This window comes from Talaromyces stipitatus, genomic scaffold (assembly GCF_000003125.1).
Source record: "Talaromyces stipitatus ATCC 10500 scf_1105507295527 genomic scaffold, whole genome shotgun sequence".
Taxonomy (NCBI): Eukaryota; Fungi; Ascomycota; class Eurotiomycetes; order Eurotiales; family Trichocomaceae; genus Talaromyces; species Talaromyces stipitatus.
Window position 1 is genome coordinate 1,251,826 of NW_002990114.1, and position 18,338 is coordinate 1,270,163.

Consider the following 18,338-nt stretch of genomic DNA (forward strand, 5'->3'; position numbering starts at 1 on the left):
CTCTTGGGTCAATGATAGATTGCTCTTAGTGTAAAAGACGATGTCACCTCTAGCTCCCAAAGAGTGTACCGGATTATGCAGGATGGATGGGCCCGGTTTGGAGAAGTTTTTTTTTCTTTTCGGTTGAGGGAAAGAAGATTGGGATAGATATATTATTCCTCCTGAGAATGGGTCAGCGATGGGTGATTACGTACCTAGGTATTGAAGCGAGAAGGAAAAAAATTAGTTGTCAGCCTTGCTTTTAATTAAGCTCTCTGAAATATCAGTGGAATGGATATCACTGGAAATGCATGGATTGTGGGAGGCGGTAAGTATACGTCTCTAGAGACAGTTACTCAATTCAAACAATTCTTTTTCTTTATAGACTTGTTTCTCTGATCGGAATTTTGCTCAAGGCAGTGGCATTGGCAGAGCCTGCGCAATTAATTTTGCAAAGGATGGTGCTGCTAGCGTCTTCATCACCGATATAGACCTTGAAGCTGCAAAGATCGTTGCCACGGAATGCAAGGTTGTGGCTACTTCTGTCAACTTTCGTGTTGAAACGCTACAATTTGACATCACTCGGGTAGAGTCAGTGGAAAGTGCAACGAAGTATATGGTCGATAAATTCGGTAGAATTGACTACTGTGTTAATTGTGCTGGTGTGAGTAAACTCGGCACTAAAATCCTACGCGAGAAAATCTAATTCTGATTTGATCTCAAAAGGTTGGGATTCAACTCCAACGAGCAGTCTCTGATGCCGACTCAGGCGAGTTCAGACGATTTCTGCAGGTTCACGTGGAGGGAACTTTCTCATTGTTACGGAGCGTCTCAGCGGTCATGGTACGCCAGGAACTCCGTCCTAATGGAGCTATAGGCAGTGGACGCGGTGCAACGCGTGGCTCCATTGTGACCCTAGGGTCTGGTAACTCATTTGTAGCTGCACCAGAAATGGTGCAGTACACAACCGCGAAGCACGCCATTCTTGGCTTGACGAAGAATGCCGGTAAGTTACATGTTTTTCTGAACATTATTCATCACTGTGCGTTGCTCACAGATTCTACCAGCTCTAGATAATGCAGCTCATGGAATCAGAGTCAATTGCGTCTGTCCGACATGGGTGGAGACGCCAATGATCCAGAAGGCAAGGGACGGAGGAATTGACATAGACACGTGGATCAGGAGCATGGTGCCTTTGGGCCGTATTGCTACTGCAGAGGAAATTGCTGATGCCGTTATTTTCCTTTCCAGTCCCCGATCAAGCTACGTAACAGGATGTGGATTCATCATTGACGGCGGGACCCTTGTGACAGCGCACGCATAGCTACATTTTAGTAGATTGAGCAATTTCAACTTCAAATAAAAGCCGCAAATGTGTTGGATTTCACCGATTTAAAAAGAATGCGCTATATTTTCAGCCTAGTAAAATGGTTCTAGATTCCAACACAATGTCTCACCATACCATTTTAGTATCAATAATTTTATTAAACAAACAATACCAATAGTACTGGCTGGTTCCTCCTTTAGAGCCTGGTCTATCTACAGTTGGCATGCATGAAAATGAGTTGGGGGCGAGAAAAATTATAGTACAATGTATTATACGGTCACCCAAAATGGAAGAAGCCGTCGGTCCACCTACTCCGGCCAAGAGAGCAGTAGCTCCGGAAGATAAGATTTTTGTGAAATTTGTGGGCAGTTCAATTGCAGAAGATACTATCTCATATTCTTAGGTGTTTCGGTTTTTGTTGTCGTATGTTGTCTGAGAGGGAATGTGGTATGATTTCTTTAGTAAAGTGGGATGACAGTATATAACCTGGTAGATTTTTAGGTGTAGATCAACAAAAACACAGATTCGTTGCTAATTCAATTGGAATAAATCGAATAGTTCTGACATCTTTTTCAATTGGCTCATTTCTCCTTATTATCTATTAACGAACAAACATGGCATGGGGATGGCAGTTGTGGCTCTCCCCGCGCCCTCCTCGTTCGGTAATCGCTTCCGATTCTTATATAATGTCCCCTTACGATGGGGCTCGTTTTGAATTCTTCAAAGATGAGCAGGGCCAATGGGCTGTGAGAGAAATACACTACATCGATAATCCATGGGTTAAAGATGGGCATTCAGGTCCACCATTGTGCGTTCTTTCCTTTCTACAGGCCTTTTGGTTCTTTTGCCCCTTCTGCTGTAGTTTCGACATACTTTCTCGAAAATCTTTGAGACTCATCATTCTGATGTAGGCATATTCACTGGAAACAGACGGAGTATTTTCAAGTGGAGCAAGGCGTAATTGGCATACACAAAAATGGAAAACAGCTCAAAATCACGAAGGATGACGGTATTGTGACAGTACCTGCAGGCACCCGGTAGGTCTTAATCCATTCAGCAGTAGAAATCTATGCCAGGCGCCCCTGCTTTTGAAAGAGTAAATTGCTGAAAACTGCGATATCTTACTAGGCACAAGTTTTGGTCCCATGAAAGCAATCAAGAAGACCTAATTTTCAAAGTTTGGGCCGAGCCTCAAGGGCTGGACAATAGCTTTGATGAGAAGTTCATACGCAACTTGATAGGATATCAGCGGGACTGTTACAAAGCGAACATGCAGCCTTCTATCTTCCAACTCGCTCTCATCTCGTACGATAGTGCTACATTGGCCACACCGCCTTTTTGGGTGCCCATCTGGCTGCTCAGTGTAGTGCAATATGTCATGGCTTACTGGGTAGGGGGCTGTTTGTTAGGGTATTTATCCTTGAACACCTTGGGATATGCTTTGGCTTGTCTAGTGACCTAACTAATGTTCTTTTTGCCATATAGGTACAAGTCTACTTATACTGAATATTACAGCCCCAAAGTTGGAGGAGCCTCTGAATAGAGAGGGGTACTGTTGTACTATTATTCAGGAGTCAATGTCCCGGTTCCAACATTGAAGGTTGTTTGCGTAAACAAAGCTCAAGCCTTGCGCAATTTCAAAAGTTCTAAGATTGCTTGGCCGCCTTCGCCTTTCATATTGATTCATGGATAGATATATATCTTTAATGGTGTCAGGCATTCGCTTGAATATACCAATCAGGTGAAGAATAAATGGGATATTAATTGGCCGAATGACGTAGCATTGTACGAACTACCTACGTAATTTAATTCCCCACAATCTCATACACTATCAATCAGTATTGTTTATCAAGAATAGGGGCTGAGTCCGGAGGTGTACTTGACACTAGCGTGGCCACTAGTATGTAGTGATTTCCTTCATATTTTGTAACCTGGGAACTTTCAAAGTATCGGCCATAAGAAAAACTGTTGGCACATATCTAAGCGACCGCTCGTGTCTTCTTACTGCTCAACCATCTGGCCGACAATTGAGATCTTGCGCAGGTGAGGTGTAGCGTAAAATTGATTCCCGCTATACCTAATGTTGCAAGCCTTAATCACATGATATTTATAACCCTAAGCAGCTTAGGCAAGATGTGATCTAGCACCATATTTGGAAATTCTTCTGATGTTTCATATACAGAGATCGGTGCAGTCATGCAGTTAAGTTAAGTTAACATCTGTAGGTGCAGCTACTGCTTAACTGGCAGATAAATTCATTAAATTGCTGTAGGGCTTTGTGTATCTACCAAAGTCGTTTCCAGTCCTGCATAGAGAACTGAGCAAGGACTGAATAAGCCTAAAGATATTCAAAGATTTATCATTTTAATAGAGACTCTAATCTAGCATTTGAAATGCTGAATTCCATCGAGTTTCGACATTATAATTGATATATCATTCTAGAAGACTAGTATCTCGACAAGAGTTCTTCCATTGTTGTTAATGTGAAGGTGGCCAAGCTAACTATAAAATAAGAACTCGATGTCTTGCAAGAGCACTTAATTCTAGAATATTCTTCCCATTATAAAGCTTCTCACAGACCTCACCTGCAGACTCTATATGCCCGGTTTTCAAAACTGAAAGATTGCTTCAAAATATGTACAAGAAATCAAATAAAGCTATTAATTCCATAAGAATCATAGGGTCAAGTGTTAGATCTCTACATTGTTAAGGTCCAGATCAAACCTCTTAAAAAGATTTCTATGTAGATGATCACAAAGATCCTTGTTGTTGCTTACATTATCAGCTGTAAGAGTTAAAGAGTTTCGATTCAAGACTTAGCTCTACAAGTATATTCTTAACACTCTCAGCCTCCAGTATGCTCTCCTTGAATTTCTAAAAATTCTGAAACCCGTTCCTTGTACTCAAAATTGCTTGTTATCCAGTGCCCAATAACTGCAATTATTGTAACAACGTTACGAGGGATATGCATAATTACATTCGAGAGGGATCACTGAAGGCAAAGCACACAAGGTAGGGTATGGAATGTCAATGTACTGAAACCTATCTTCCTATCCTGGAGCACCTGCTATCTTTATAGACATATAAATTATACCAGATCTCCCTTCTCCGAATAGCTCCAACCGTCAAGGTGCAGTCTGAGGGAGCTGAAACCATCCTCGAACATGTAAACCTTCACTTGGTGTAGTTGAAACCCGACTTGAGACGTCATGGTGCATTTCTGGGAATAGTGAGACCCCAAAGCCTGTTGTTACAATTATAGATAATTAGTTCTTGCTTATCCAAACATCTAGAGAAAGACCAATACTTCAGCGTATTTCAGCTAGCTCTTACTTATTAACATTGCTCCTGTACCTAATAAATTCCGTCTCAATGTAGCGTTTATAGGTAGTTGCTATAATAGGAGGTTAATCCAATGGTTAGGCAGGAGGAACTATCAATATGGCAGAAGGTCATTCGTGTGTTCAATCTTCATTAACAAAGGTACTTTTGCTAACATACAGAGACTGAAGCTTGAGAAGAAAGAGTACTAGCTACAAGAAACCTTCTTCTTATGAATGTGTGAGTGGTTGACAGGAGACCTTGCGTTATCCCCCTAGGTGATGTGGCTTGTCACAGATATCATGTTGTACTGTTTCAGTACTGTTACAGTTGCAGACTGGAAGATGGATCACTACTTAGAATATCTTCAAAGATTTTCTGGAATGAAGCAGTATCAACAGCTACAAAAGGCTGTATTGTAGTAACCCTCCATTGACAGACGTTGTCTCAAAGCTTTTGTTATATATATTAAGGAGATATAATTCAGAGCTTTGCTAGGTTGAATCAAAGACAGAATGGTTGATTTCTGGTGTAATGACTAGCCATTAGGGTTATCTCAAGTAATGTTATACTTTGAGCTTAAACGTAAAGCCAAGTTACTGGCTGATCCTCCTCTTCTAGACTCTAGAATTCTCCAATGTCAGCCAAGGTATTCACAGTATATACCTTTTTCTTCGCTTTTCTGAGTTCGTGGATTAATAAAGATGTTACCTTGTTAGGGAACAATCTTAAATATATTCTCTAACCAAGAACTTTACTCCAAACGTCTCCTTTTCCTTAGCTGAGAATCTTGAGATGAGATGTCATTGTCAGAATGCAAAGATTGCTTTTGAGATATAGATTTGCTAGGAGCGATTGAGGAAGAAATAGACAGTTCTGAGAGATTGAAATTTGCTTGCACATCCAATGGTGGATCTGCAAGAAAAGAATCCAATGCAAGAAGGTCATCATTCAGAATAAGGTCTTCTAAGACGGCCTCTTCATCACTGCCATCATTAAGGATTCGATAATTTGTTCTGTTCCAATGTGTCTCCATATTCATTCCAACCCAATCGTTGTGAATTGAAAAGCAACAGCACCGATAGCAGTGGTAGGAATGTGATTTATCGTAGTAGTTGAAAATTTTCAGGATCAGAATATGAGGATATTCTTGCAAATACTAGTTAAATTTTCTGAACCAATCAAAATTGAGAAATAGCCTCCACAATATATTTTTCAAAAGTATAGTTAATAACTGTATAACTGCATAACTGCCAGTTAATAGTTACAGCTCTAAACTGCAGTTAAGTTATGCAGTTAACTATATCATGAACTTGCCGTTACAGTTACAGTTAGACACAATAGAGACAGTAACTTAACTTTGCCGATCCCTATCAATACAGAGAATAATTATTGTTCAATATTGGTAGACTGTTAAAGGCACGATATCAACATCATTTCTCCATATCGTCTATCAGCAGCGTCTAAATCCAGGTCTGCCTATGTGATATTGTCAAAAAATTGATAGCGAATAGATTAGAAGATTAATTAATGCTATAGATGTTGAGAAACCTGCAAGTCTAAACGAAAACCAATATTAGATCCGCTCTCCACTTTCAACAACATTCTGCTTTCACTTGTCAAAGGCCTTTAGCGACTCATGAATAGGAGCAAATGACAGCTCTGCTAAGGTCTCTTCCCACACCTGGTTGGTCAACTCTTTTCCTTCTTGCTTGTAAATAATTGGAGCTAATCTATGTCAGCCACGTTAGCTATGTCTGCACAGTCTTGTAATGATCTTCTACGTATTGAGGTTATACTTACGGTCTTAATTCTCCATCTTCTGTATATTGTCCATGGGCGGACTCATCAAATGAGACCGCCGCATGGACAATAGCGAGAGCACCTATAGCAGGCGCCTTGCCAAATGTACGAAATGCTGCTTTGAAGAGCAAACCCTTGAGACGACCGTCGCCATCTCGAGCAAGGTCGGTTCCGTAGCAAAGCCCTGGGTTGACCAAATCTACGATAACAGCAGAAGCTGGTATCTGATCTGCAAGTTTGGTTATGAAGAGCTGGCCCAACAGCTTACTCGTTGCGTAGCGCTCTCCCATATCCCACTTGGCGGCTTTCTTTTTGTACGCAGCCAGAATTGGTCGCTCCGTTCTCTCGGTAAACTTGGCCCAAGCCGCCATATCAGACGACACAATGACGAGACGTCCAGGATGGGCTCCGGGATTTGCCTTGAGCAGCGGCAAGAGAAGAATCGTTAAAAGCATAGTGGACAGGTAATTTATTTGTATGCACTCTTCGTAGCCGGTGGATGAATTGAATGTCTCAAGTTCTTTGAAGTGGCCAGCATTTAGCACTGCAATGTCAAGGCGATCGAGGGTTTTCGCTCGTTCTACAAACTCGGTAATAGAATCATATGAGGACATGTCTATATTCCACACATCGATCTGACAAGAGGCGGGATCTCGTTTTGCGAGCAGACCTTCTCGTGCCCTCTCGCCTTTGGAAACAGTTCGCACTGCAAGAATAAGCCGTGTTAAGCCCAGGTCGAGAAGGTGACCAGCAGTTTCCAAGCCGAGCCCAGTATTGGAGCCTGTGACAATGGCCGTCTTCCCCGTAAGATCCACGTCATTTTTAGTCAATGGGGGTGTCTTGCCGAGGAATTGACGATGTAACCATTGTGATCTACTTGCTTCTTTCTCAGGTGTAAGGCGAAATTGAGGAGTAGCCATTCTGAAGGCTTGTGAGATTAGCGAGCAGGTAAAGTCAGTCGTACGACACGGAATATTGAGAAATTTCAACCATGAGGAAAAAAAGAGCTAGTTTCATGGCTCTCCCTCTTGTGATACTTGATTAATCTTGTTGCTAATTCGCTTTGTTACCTAACGCACGTAAGACAACAAGGCGGCCAGATAATTATTCCGCACGCCGATCTTTAGTAACGGTAAGTCTCTTTCTGAAAATGCCGAAATCCCTGTCGTTGACTTTTCTGTAAGGAGCCTACTCCGTACCGACGGGAGTCTTCCAATTTGTCCAGGTCGTTTTTGAATCATTGCATGATGTTACTAGCTTTAGTCCGATAATTTTACTCGAAATACGTCTACAAATTACTAGCCTCACGGAAACCACATTTTTCAGTCACATTCGGTCTTAGCTATACTCCCATAATATCGGCCCGTTTCCTTTCTGGTTGGAAAATCAGTTTTGTCGGGCCTCACGCAACCCTTCCGTTTTGTTTGGTAAAGGAAATGGTGGTCAGAATTTTACCATTTGTCTAGATTTCCCCAAAAACCGGAAAGACAACTCTGAAGTAAGAGAGTCTCCAATACAAACGTCGGGAGATACCATTTCGGCAGCTGGCGATATGTGGTACTCTATCTCAAATGTTGCGGCATCCAAATGCAGCTCTGCTCCGATACTTATAACATAGGTGAAGTAGCCGTATCTTCTTGGAATCTTGCGAGGTCACAACCCTTCTCATCAAGTTTAAAATTTTCAATCATGGTAAAGGCCACGTTGAAAGTCTGGGCTTCTATGCTCGCTGGCCTAATTTCCTTCAAGGGCGTCCTATCTCTTCCCACGCCCGAGAAGTCTTGTGATATCGATCTCAGGGGGCTACTTACCGATCCAGTTCACCAATGGGCTTCTAATACAACCATTTCCTTCCCAAATACTGTCGCTTTTGAAAACGCAACTGAGCGATGGTCAATCTTTAGTCCTCCAACATATAGCGCTGCTGTCAGCCCAGGAACAGAAGAAGATGTCAAAAAAGTGGTATGTCCAATAAATGGCGCAGTGAAATATTCAGCTTTCTTCTGTTTATATGTGCTGAAATTAATATATCTTTTGTAGGTCAATCTTGCCAGGACTTATGGCTTTCCGTTCTTGACCCGAGGTGGTGGTCATGGGTACGCTGCGAGTCTTGGGGCCTTTAAAGAAGGGGTTTCCCTCGATCTAAGCCACTGGAAATCCATTCAGGTCAACTCTTCTGCTCTTACCATGACCGTTGGCCCTGGTGTCATTTACAATGACATATTTGACCCCTTGTATGATGCTGGATTTCTCATGCGTATGTTGTCGAATCACCTACACCATGCTACTTTGGAAAGTCATACTAACTGATGTAGAAACCGGTAGTTGCTCATGCCCTAGTGTAATCGGCGTCGCCCTGGGAGGTGGTATTGGCCGTATGATGGTAAGTTGTCAATGAGGCAGGAAGGAACCCTTCGCTGAGTTTCTAATTACGACTAGGGTAATCTTGGCTTGACTGCCGATGCACTCCAGTCTGTGCGGCTGGTTGGATCTGATGGTATTGTTAAAACGGTGTCAGAAACTTCTTATCCAGACTTATTTTGGGCCATCCGTGGCGCCGGTGCCAACTTTGGCGTCATCACTTCAGCAACTTTCAATATACAGCCATTGGCCGATTTCAACGACGGAAACGTGTTTATGCTTGACTTCTATCTCCCAGCAGAGAGTAGTCTGGAGTATTTCAAAGTGATTGAGACTCATTACTCTCCGATGCCTGTCAATTTGGCTGCGGTTGTAGTCAACAACTGGAACAGCACTCTCAACATTGTGAGTTCTTCTTGAAAATTTCTGTCAGCGTGTAGCGTTTCTTTTAATCTCTAATCGCAATACCTTCTTCAGAGCCAAATTGCGTCCGATTGGATTTTCTATGGGACAGAAGCAGACGCTCGCAAGGTGCTCGCACCTATTTTCGCACTCAACGCCTCATTTGTCACTGCCACCCTTCCATGGAACGAAATAGTGTCTATTGCAGGTGGTGGATATGACAAATACAATTGCGAGCCTAATAAGCCCCGTTCTAGCTTTAGTTTGAACCAGAGGGACTATAATGCAACTGGCTGGCAGCAAGGCTTTGAGATGATAACGGATTTCTTTGAAAAGAACCCTGGTGGTCGCTCTAGCCAGCTGATGTTTGAGCTGTTTGCCAACGAGGCGACAGCCGCTGTGCCAGAAAATGCCACCTGTTGGCCATGGACAGATGTTCGCGGCTTTATGTGAGTTCCTAGACTGTTCTTTCGCATCTGTGGTTCTCACACTAACATAACTTTCGTAACCTAAAAGCCAAGCTCAGTTTACATGGACTACTGGAGACATAGCCACGGAAGAGTCTGCGAACACCGTTGGAGCTCAAATTCGGGGAGAACTCTCGAAGACGACAGGATACGATAGTCCCACAGTGTTCGTCAACTACGCTCGTGGAGACGAGACTATTGAGGACATCTATAGCGCCACAAAGCTACCGCGTCTAGCGCAGCTCAAGAGGCAGTACGACCCTTTCAACCTTTTTGCATATTATCATCCTCTGCCGCTGGAATACCCATAAATTTAACTTTGAGGTTGGACAATCACTTATGGGGCCTAAGTGGGGGCAATGCGATGATGAAGCGGTATTTTATTGGCCCTATATATATCGAAGTCTAAAAAGAGTTTTAGTATTACAGGGATTGTAAGGCTTATATTTTCGCCTTACCTTATTCTTATCCTGTTTTAGTATGGCGTAATGAAGATCAAAAAGCTCCACATAGTATGTCATATGACACCAGAATAATGTCGGAACGTTGGTTTACTAGAGCGATGACTAAGCGAAGGCGAGCACTAAACAATACGTATAAGGAACTAGGTCTATTTTCCGGCACTCCTCTAAAACCACTATCTAGGAGTATTGAACCTGTTTTTATATACAAGATTCCATAGAAGTGATATCACCAAAAGTCGACACTTGTGCAAATCGAACTTTCTAGAGATAGGCTGTAAAGTTGATTTGTAATGTTCAATATCGCGTCGGAATGTGATGCCAATTCTCGAAATTTCTTGATACGCAAATCTTGTCCTATTCCCAAATTGGTTTAGTTCATTCTGAGTTCCAACACACCCTCCCAAGAAGGAAACCGTGAGGTTTCATTCTTGCACTAAATGAGCTATATCTGTTAATCCTTGGTGTTTTCTCCAGTCCAAGAATTGTTGTCCTTTCAACACCTTGGTAAGGCCATCTGCAATCATTTCCTTTGTAGGAACCCACTCAATGTGAAGTCTGCCACATTGCACCTCCTGCCGTAGCCAATGGTGGTAGATATCAATATGTCGTAAGTTCGTTCGAAAATGAGGGTCCTCCCTAGTCAAGAGTAGCACGGTTTGCTTATTGTCACACCGAATAGAGAGCTCACGATCTGTTTTGAAACCAATAGCCTTGAATACACGTTTCCAAACATAGAGCTTCATTGCTGCTTCCGTTGCCGCTCTTAATTCCGCTTCGGTAGTTGAAGTTGTAACTAATCGTTGCTTTGTGGCACGCCAGTCGACAGGACCTCCGTATAAACTGAAGATATAAGCCTCCGAGCTCGTACGATCGGCGTTGTCTCCAAAAGAAGCATCCGAAGCACATATAGCAACGTCCGAATCGCTGTTTTCCGGTGGTGAGAATTCGATAGCGAGGAATCGTGTATTATAGAGATATTCAATGACACGTTTAATCTGGCGGATGTGATCCTTTGACGGATTTGTAGTGAATTTGGCAAGTTCGTTCACTGGCTTTGCAACATCAGGTCGGGTCATGACTGCAGCATACATTGCTGATCCCACCAATTCTTGGTAGAGGTGAATGTCTTCATTCATGGCTTCACTCTCTGACGGTTGTAAATCGATGGAAATTGGTGTCTTTGTATTGTTTTGCGTTAGCCCAAACTTTTTAGCAATCTTGGTAATATACGAATCTTGACAAATCCAGATCTTCCGCTGCTTTCTATCCCGTACGATTCGCATATTCAAGAACCACTCGAATTTCTCCATTTGTCGAATCTCATATTTGCTCGTGAGTTTCTTAACAATTTCCTCAAAGAGAGATTGTCGATTTTTCCTGTCGTAAAGATCAAATATCGTCCACAAAGAAGAGTAAAAACACACCATCTTTAACAAATAAGCACTCTTCATCTGGAATTTGCGAAAATCCAAGCTCCAATAGCGTTCCTGTAAGCTCTTTTTGCCATAATCGCGGACTTTGTCGTAATCCATATAACGCTTTCCTTAATCGTATGACTTTTCCGGGAATTCTGAAGCCATCTGGAAAATAAACGTATACCTCTTCATCCAGGTCACTGTTAACAAAAGCGTTGACTGCATCAAGTTGTACAATCTCAAGATCAAAAACTGCAGCTAGTGCCATCATCATTCTAAAAATTCTTGCCGCAAGCGTTGCTGCTCGTGTTTCCAAATCCATACCCTTTTGCAAGTCTCCTCGAACACAAATTCGTGCTTTGAACTTTGCAATCTTCCCAAATTTGTCAAATTTGTATTTGAAGACCCATGTCAGTGGTAGGATTTGCTTTCCTTCAGGTCTGTCGACAACTTCAAATGTGCCTTTTCTCTTTAATGACTCCATCTCAGTTCTCCCAGCTTCCTCAAATTGCCTGGCAAATCTGTGTCTTTTGACGCCTATCCAGTTCCTGGGCTCTGGTGGGATATCTTCATGAAGCGGCTCATACCCATCAAGTTTCTCTGCGGCTGCCAAAAACGCTTTATACGCTGAAGACTCTTGCAATAACTTCATTCTCGCGAAAAAAGCTCGGTGCCTCTTCCTCTCCGCCTTAGATGTCGCTATTTCTGGGCTTCGAGCACGCTTAGAGGGAATCCTTCGGCGTGGTCCTGTCACAATATTTCCCTCTGAGAGGTCAGCTCCGATTTCTGAGGCCTTTGGCGCGCTTCTTTGCTGCGGGGTAGTTGATAGTAGTAGCTCAGGTAACGTGACGTCAGGATTTCTTGATTCCTCATTGGTCAATTGCAACAGCGGTGTCTGTTCATTTCCTATTTGGGGAATCTGCCCACTCGGACTAGTGGTTGTTCCGGCCGTGAGAGCCATATTCTCTCGCTCTGCTCCTTCATCCTGTTGAGCTTCTTCCTCACCACTATCCTCACCAGTCACCCTCCCAGATTCGCCAAATTGGGATTCATCACCGTACAATGTGACTTCGTTTTTAGTGTCATCAAATCGAACTAACTGATTATCTTGCTGGCCACGTACGTCGTCGATTTCCATTTTGTCATCCTGATTCTGTTCACTAATTCGATTTTCCAGTAACAATTCCTTGCTCGTTGACATCTGGTGACCTTGCATCGACTCTGTCGAACTGGATGCTGACGGGCTGGGTATCAAATGGCTGTCAGAGTGTATCACAACAGACTGTGTTGGCTCGTTGACAGGTTGATCATCAATTTCCATGCTTTCTGGTATGTGTTGCTGTGTTGTGACTGTCTGGCTGTTTCCAGAAGCTAATACTGGGATTTCCAGAGGAAATTTCATTGAGGAGGATTGCTGCAAATTCATATATTCGTCGACTGATTCCACAACTCGTTCTTCATTGAAGTCCTCCAGGTTCGGTATGTCTAATGATTCTGTGATTTTTGTCACACCGTTCCTAATAATCTCTCTAGCAAATGGATGTTCTGGATCATACTTCTTCGTTTCGTCAAAAAAAACATCCCTTGCTCGAATGACCTTGGTCCCTCGTGGTCCCTCTGTCCAAATTAGCCAAATATTGTGAGACTCGTATCCAACGAGATATCCGATTTGAGCCCTCGGTTCCATCTTCTCACTTTTCTTGGTGTTGATTCTCACGTACGCCTTTGATCCAAGCAAGTACAGATTTCCAATGTAAGGTTTCTTGCCATACGCCATCTCATATGGAGTCTTATAACCGATTGCTTTTGTGGGCGTCCGATTGATGATATAAACCATCGCTTGCATAACATATGGCCACAATCCTGTCGGTAAGTTTGCTTCCTGGATCGCACTTCTTGTTCGTGTAGTGATAAGTCCTCCAGCTCGCTCGCTTGGCCCATTTTGTTCTGGAGTATTAGGAACTGTTGTCACAAGGGTTTTCCGTTTTGACTTGCACCAATCTTTGAAGTCATTTCCATTGATTGCTGATTCGCCGTCACAATGTATGACTTCAATCACAACATGGAATGTTCGTTTAACATCCTCAATTAGCCATTGCAAGTCAAAATTTACCGATTTCGTTGGGGTTGTTGCCAAGGCGTGGTATTTTGTGAAAGGGTCGAATAGATGAAGTGCATACACATCTCCGTTCCTTGCCAAGCTCATAACAATGATATCGACAAATACTTTTTGGAACGGTCGCGTTGGATGTGGTATCGCCACTCTGCTTATTTGTCTCTTTGCCGAGGAAAGTTCGCAAATCTCACATTTCTCCTTGAATCCTTCTTCATTCCTGCCTAAAGCCCTTGGTGAAGTGACAAGTGCACCCTCCGTTGCTTCCTGAAGTTTCTCAACGGCTTGTTCCGATATATGTCCAAGTCGTTTGTGCCATACATTCCCAGGGTCCTTCAATACTTTTCTCTCGAAAGAACTAAGTGCTAAGTCGTTTCCTAGAGAACTCCTAGGTTTCCGGTTTTCATCCCATTCAATCAGATAAAGCCTTCCTTCCTTCTTCAGTCCACAAATATCTTGTTTCTTTGTCACCAATCTTCGGGTCAAACCATTGAAGAAAAGTCCATATTCCTCAGCCATTCCTTGAGAGATAATGTTGGTATGCATTCCTGGAACATACCATGCCTCCTTCACCAATATCCCTTTCTTTGCCTGTCTGCTAATCGGATTCGTTGGATAGATGATCGTTTCCCCTGGTCCATACATCTTTACTGAGCCATTTCCAACAAGACAGATTCGTTCTTCATTTCCCATATTGCGAAGCCGTCTTAAGTCATTGAAGATGTTAGTCGTTGTACCGTTATCCAAAATAACTGCATCCTTGAGGTCTTTGTCTGAATCTGTGGCTGTCGCTATTGTTTGAACTTGTATTGCCATGCTTGATCGTTCAAAACGCGGACCTATCGATATCTGAACTTCGTCCTCATCATATACAAAGTTCGATCTTTCCGGTTCGTTGTCCTTCTTGCCGTCGTCAGATTCCTTTTTATTGGTTGAATTTGTCGGTTTAAGCTTCCCTTTGACTGCCTTAAGTGCCTTCGCCAGCGATGTATTACTGCGTTCCACATCTTTGAACTTTCTGGTAATATCCTCATCTTCTTTCCAATCCTTTGATCTTTTTCCTTCATTGACATATGGGCAATCCTCAAAGTTGTGCTTTGCTCCACATAGACACGTTCTTTCTCTGTTTCTCGATTGTCCTTTCCGTTGTGATCTTGATTGATGATTAGTCTGCTGATTGGATTGCTGAGTCCCTTTTTGTTCTTCTTCCTTCTCAGGCTGATCCGATTTACCGCCTAACATCGCGAATGATGCATCACGTCGAGTAGGGTCCATCACGTTGCGTTGTGCCTTGACCCATTGTTCGAAAATCTTTATCATATCGCGAATCCCTGGTACTGAGTCTAATCCAATCTTCCTATGTAATACTTCCAGTCCGGTATCCAATTCGATGAGTGTTGTCGTCCATGATTCAGCAAACTTGGGTGCAATAAAAGCTGATGAACGAATAAAGTCCCTCGACATTCTCTTTTCTGGAATCTCATTGAAGTCCGTTAGTTGCATATCCAATAACAGATTCTCCCATTTCGAGATCCAGTCTTTAGGCTTCATGCCGCGTTTCGGAGTAAGCAAATCTCTATATCTCTCATTTATCAGTTCATGCTCCTGCTCCGGTTGCAGAGCAAATTCCTCCCGCAATTCCTGTGTCATCTCGAGAACGGTTTGCTTCATCCGAATTCGGGGATGGTGGCCTAGTTCAACCGTGTCGAATATATACGATCGTACCGCGTCCAATCGTTCCTGGTGCTTCTCGTACCTCGCCTTTTCGTCCTTATACCGTTGATAATGCTGCTCATATAACTGTAATTCCATTTGGAAGCGCATCAATGCAAGCTTCTCAACTTCTGGATCCTCGTTCTGATTCGGCATTATACTGTCTGGAAAAGGGGGTTTAACTGGTTTCTCCGGTGCCGGTTCCACCTCGTGTGTCCGTAACGGGGATGGATTCACATAATCCCAGACTCGTTCCTTCGTCGCCTTTGTTCTCAACTGCTCTAACCATCTCCTCCATTCGTTCGATGACTTCAAAATAACGGTTCCCTTATTCTCATCCATAGCTAACGAGTTCACTCGTTCTTCCTGGCACGGATATCTTCAAGGGTTCACACTCGGTCGTTCGTCGAATGTATACCAAAACCAACGGTCGTCGATAAATCAGATTTCACGTCTGCGAGTAGCTTCAAGTGTCGATCCAATACTCCAATACGATACTTGTGCTTATATTCGCAGGGATCCCAGGCTCATAACTGTCGGAACGTTGGTTTACTAGAGCGATGACTAAGCGAAGGCGAGCACTAAACAATACGTATAAGGAACTAGGTCTATTTTCCGGCACTCCTCTAAAACCACTATCTAGGAGTATTGAACCTGTTTTTATATACAAGATTCCATAGAAGTGATATCACCAAAAGTCGACACTTGTGCAAATCGAACTTTCTAGAGATAGGCTGTAAAGTTGATTTGTAATGTTCAATATCGCGTCGGAATGTGATGCCAATTCTCGAAATTTCTTGATACGCAAATCTTGTCCTATTCCCAAATTGGTTTAGTTCATTCTGAGTTCCAACAAATAAAGTGGAAGTATTATGGTTTAGCCCCATATCAGTGGTGTATAAAGGTGTACTCCGAGCCATCCTGGTTAGTCAAGGCCCCATACTCGGCCTCTTAAAGTGATACCGAGAAACGGGCCAGGGTTTTCCTGAGTACCCGTCTCACTACACATATGCAAACTTAACATGGAAACCCTTCCCTCTTCCTCTACTAAGTAATCTAAAAATAAGAGTGTGCATACGTTTCTCTTTTTCTTTCCCACATACATTATCGCCCTATGGATGAACTCATAGTGGTTAGAATAGAAAATTGGCCTTTCCCATTTTCATAATGGATAATCCCCAGTAAACAAGATGCGCAAGCTGAAGTATGGTCTACTGCCCATAAATCAAGTACTCTCTTGAACTTATATGCTTAGATTCCACATATTGCGCGGTTTATAGACTATGTGTGTAATTATCTGGACAGATTTTAATTTCTGACTCAAGTAATGCTCATTGAGATAAATCAAGTTACCACGAAGTAAATTCTCTATCCTCATTGAAGTCAATTTAGTTCGCACCTCTTTCTGAGTCTTCCTTAGGGTTATTGCGGGTATCCCCAAGCTACCATCCTCGGTCTTAATTCTTTTTGAGCGAAACGAGGTTCTCACGTTGAAGCGAAAAATATCATTTCGGACCTTCGGTCATGGCAGCATATTGGAAGTCACTTTCGATATCTGTAAACGCCATATCAACCTCCTGTTCATGATTTGGCGGTTTGGGTAATTCTGTGGGACATGTCAACCGGTCAGTTCGATAGGTATGTCCTTTAGATGAGTAGCACTTCCTTTGCCCGACCATTTCCAGATTTAAAAGCATTTCTTTGTACATGTAGGCACTTTTCTAACACTTTGGGCAGGTTCCTAAAAACGCTAGAACAACAGCAATACTACATACCAATATTGGCACCCAGAGCGGCATTCCTTAAGGTGCCGAAGAATCCGACTTGCAAAGTAACCCTATCAGTCAAGGAAGAGAGATCAACCGTCTGCAGAGGCGACTTGTCCTCCGAAAAGAATTTTGCTACGCGGTTCGCCGTCCAAGATGGATTCTCGTCTCCTATTGATCCTAGTCATTATTTATGTGATAAATAAGGTGTTGTTTTAAAGAAACCTACCTAGCCAATGACCTGCTTTCGGGACAACGGCAACACTCAGGTCCTTTGAGACAAAGGAACTGATAAGACTTAAAATGTCTTCGCTCCCAAAACTTGCTTCACCACCTATGTTGAGCACTGGAATTTCCAAAGGCTTTTGGCCAAGGTGACTTCGGAAAAATTGCGCATCTGCGTTGACAGTGGCAGTTGAGAAGGGACCAAGCATAGCTCTAAGAAAGCCAGGTTTGGAGATGCTGGTAGTGTATCTATTCACGGTATCTTCACTGAAGCTGGTCACCCCGGAGTAGCTTCCATGGTAGAAGTACCATTGCAGGAATGGCTTCTCTTTGCCATTGATCAGGAATTCCGCAAAGTCAGGGATGGAAAATAGCGCAAGTTGAGGATTTCCGTAAAGATCCCAGAATGGAGCGGGCGCTGAGGCCTGCTCGTACCCGAAACCTGGAAACAGATACTCCGCAAGTACTAGCCTCTTCACCATGGAAGGATGTTGGATTGCGAGTGCGGTAGCCATACCGCCTCCCTTGTCATGTGCAAATACGTACGCTGATGTAATATTGAGAAAGTCGAGCACGCCTTTGAGATCACCCGCAGATGCTTCGGAAGTGTAGTCGCCATCTGGTGGAATGCTGGAATCTCCAGCTCCGCGATTATCAGGAGCTATGACTGTGTAATGCTCTGCAAGGATGGGACCGATGAATTGCCAGGTCAAGCTGAACTGAGGGTTACCGTGCACTAGAAGCAGCGGTGGGCCAGAGCCTGCATAGCGAAAATGGATACTAACATCCTGGAGAGCAACTCGGCCGTGCTCCCAATCATCAAAGTTCTTCGGAGCTCCCTTAGCCATCAAGGCAAGACAAGCAGCGCTGAGAAGATTTGCCAGGTGGACCATGTTGTTCTGGGAAGGTATGAGCCGTCAGACCAAGATTTGTTGTTGTGAACAAGGGCCACATCCAGTGTAAGGGTTATGTATATAGTAGG

At 43.2% G+C, this 18,338-nt stretch overlaps 6 protein-coding genes across 6 annotated transcripts, besides 4 other annotated features; 3 read left to right on the plus strand and 3 right to left on the minus strand.

The window, feature by feature from the left end:
• Window positions 1-286: 286 nt before the first annotated feature.
• On the plus strand, window positions 287-1,303 carry TSTA_084980 (short-chain dehydrogenase, putative; the record flags this gene model as incomplete). The annotated part of the gene is made up of 4 exons (XM_002478185.1): window positions 287-307; window positions 365-643; window positions 706-985; window positions 1,053-1,303. 4 exons carry the CDS (start codon window positions 287-289, stop codon window positions 1,301-1,303), a joined length of 831 nt encoding a protein of 276 aa, XP_002478230.1.
• Window positions 1,304-1,920: 617 nt separating this feature from the next.
• Window positions 1,921-2,849, plus strand: TSTA_084990 (uncharacterized protein; the record flags this gene model as incomplete). Its single annotated transcript, XM_002478186.1, has 4 exons — window positions 1,921-2,114; window positions 2,218-2,343; window positions 2,435-2,716; window positions 2,822-2,849. 4 exons carry the CDS (start codon window positions 1,921-1,923, stop codon window positions 2,847-2,849), a joined length of 630 nt encoding a protein of 209 aa, XP_002478231.1.
• Window positions 2,850-6,239: 3,390 nt separating this feature from the next.
• On the minus strand, window positions 6,240-7,350 carry TSTA_085000 (short-chain dehydrogenase, putative; the record flags this gene model as incomplete). Its single annotated transcript, XM_002478187.1, has 2 exons — window positions 6,240-6,360; window positions 6,431-7,350. 2 exons carry the CDS (start codon window positions 7,348-7,350, stop codon window positions 6,240-6,242), a joined length of 1,041 nt encoding a protein of 346 aa, XP_002478232.1.
• Window positions 7,351-8,119: 769 nt separating this feature from the next.
• Window positions 8,120-9,971, plus strand: TSTA_085010 (uncharacterized protein; the record flags this gene model as incomplete). Its single annotated transcript, XM_002478188.1, has 6 exons — window positions 8,120-8,392; window positions 8,471-8,687; window positions 8,746-8,813; window positions 8,870-9,196; window positions 9,269-9,642; window positions 9,710-9,971. The coding sequence occupies 6 exons, from the start codon at window positions 8,120-8,122 to the stop codon at window positions 9,969-9,971; spliced, it is 1,521 nt and encodes a 506-aa protein (XP_002478233.1).
• Window positions 9,972-10,546: 575 nt separating this feature from the next.
• On the minus strand, window positions 10,547-15,707 carry TSTA_085020 (uncharacterized protein; the record flags this gene model as incomplete). The annotated part of the gene is made up of 2 exons (XM_002478189.1): window positions 10,547-11,501; window positions 11,569-15,707. 2 exons carry the CDS (start codon window positions 15,705-15,707, stop codon window positions 10,547-10,549), a joined length of 5,094 nt encoding a protein of 1,697 aa, XP_002478234.1.
• Window positions 10,568-11,599: a mobile genetic element.
• Window positions 11,517-12,443: a mobile genetic element.
• Window positions 12,969-14,435: a mobile genetic element.
• Window positions 13,305-13,850: a mobile genetic element.
• A 1,425-nt stretch (window positions 15,708-17,132) lies between the features above and the next one.
• Window positions 17,133-18,249, minus strand: TSTA_085030 (hydrolase, putative; the record flags this gene model as incomplete). Its single annotated transcript, XM_002478190.1, has 2 exons — window positions 17,133-17,302; window positions 17,361-18,249. 2 exons carry the CDS (start codon window positions 18,247-18,249, stop codon window positions 17,133-17,135), a joined length of 1,059 nt encoding a protein of 352 aa, XP_002478235.1.
• Window positions 18,250-18,338: the final 89 nt, after the last annotated feature.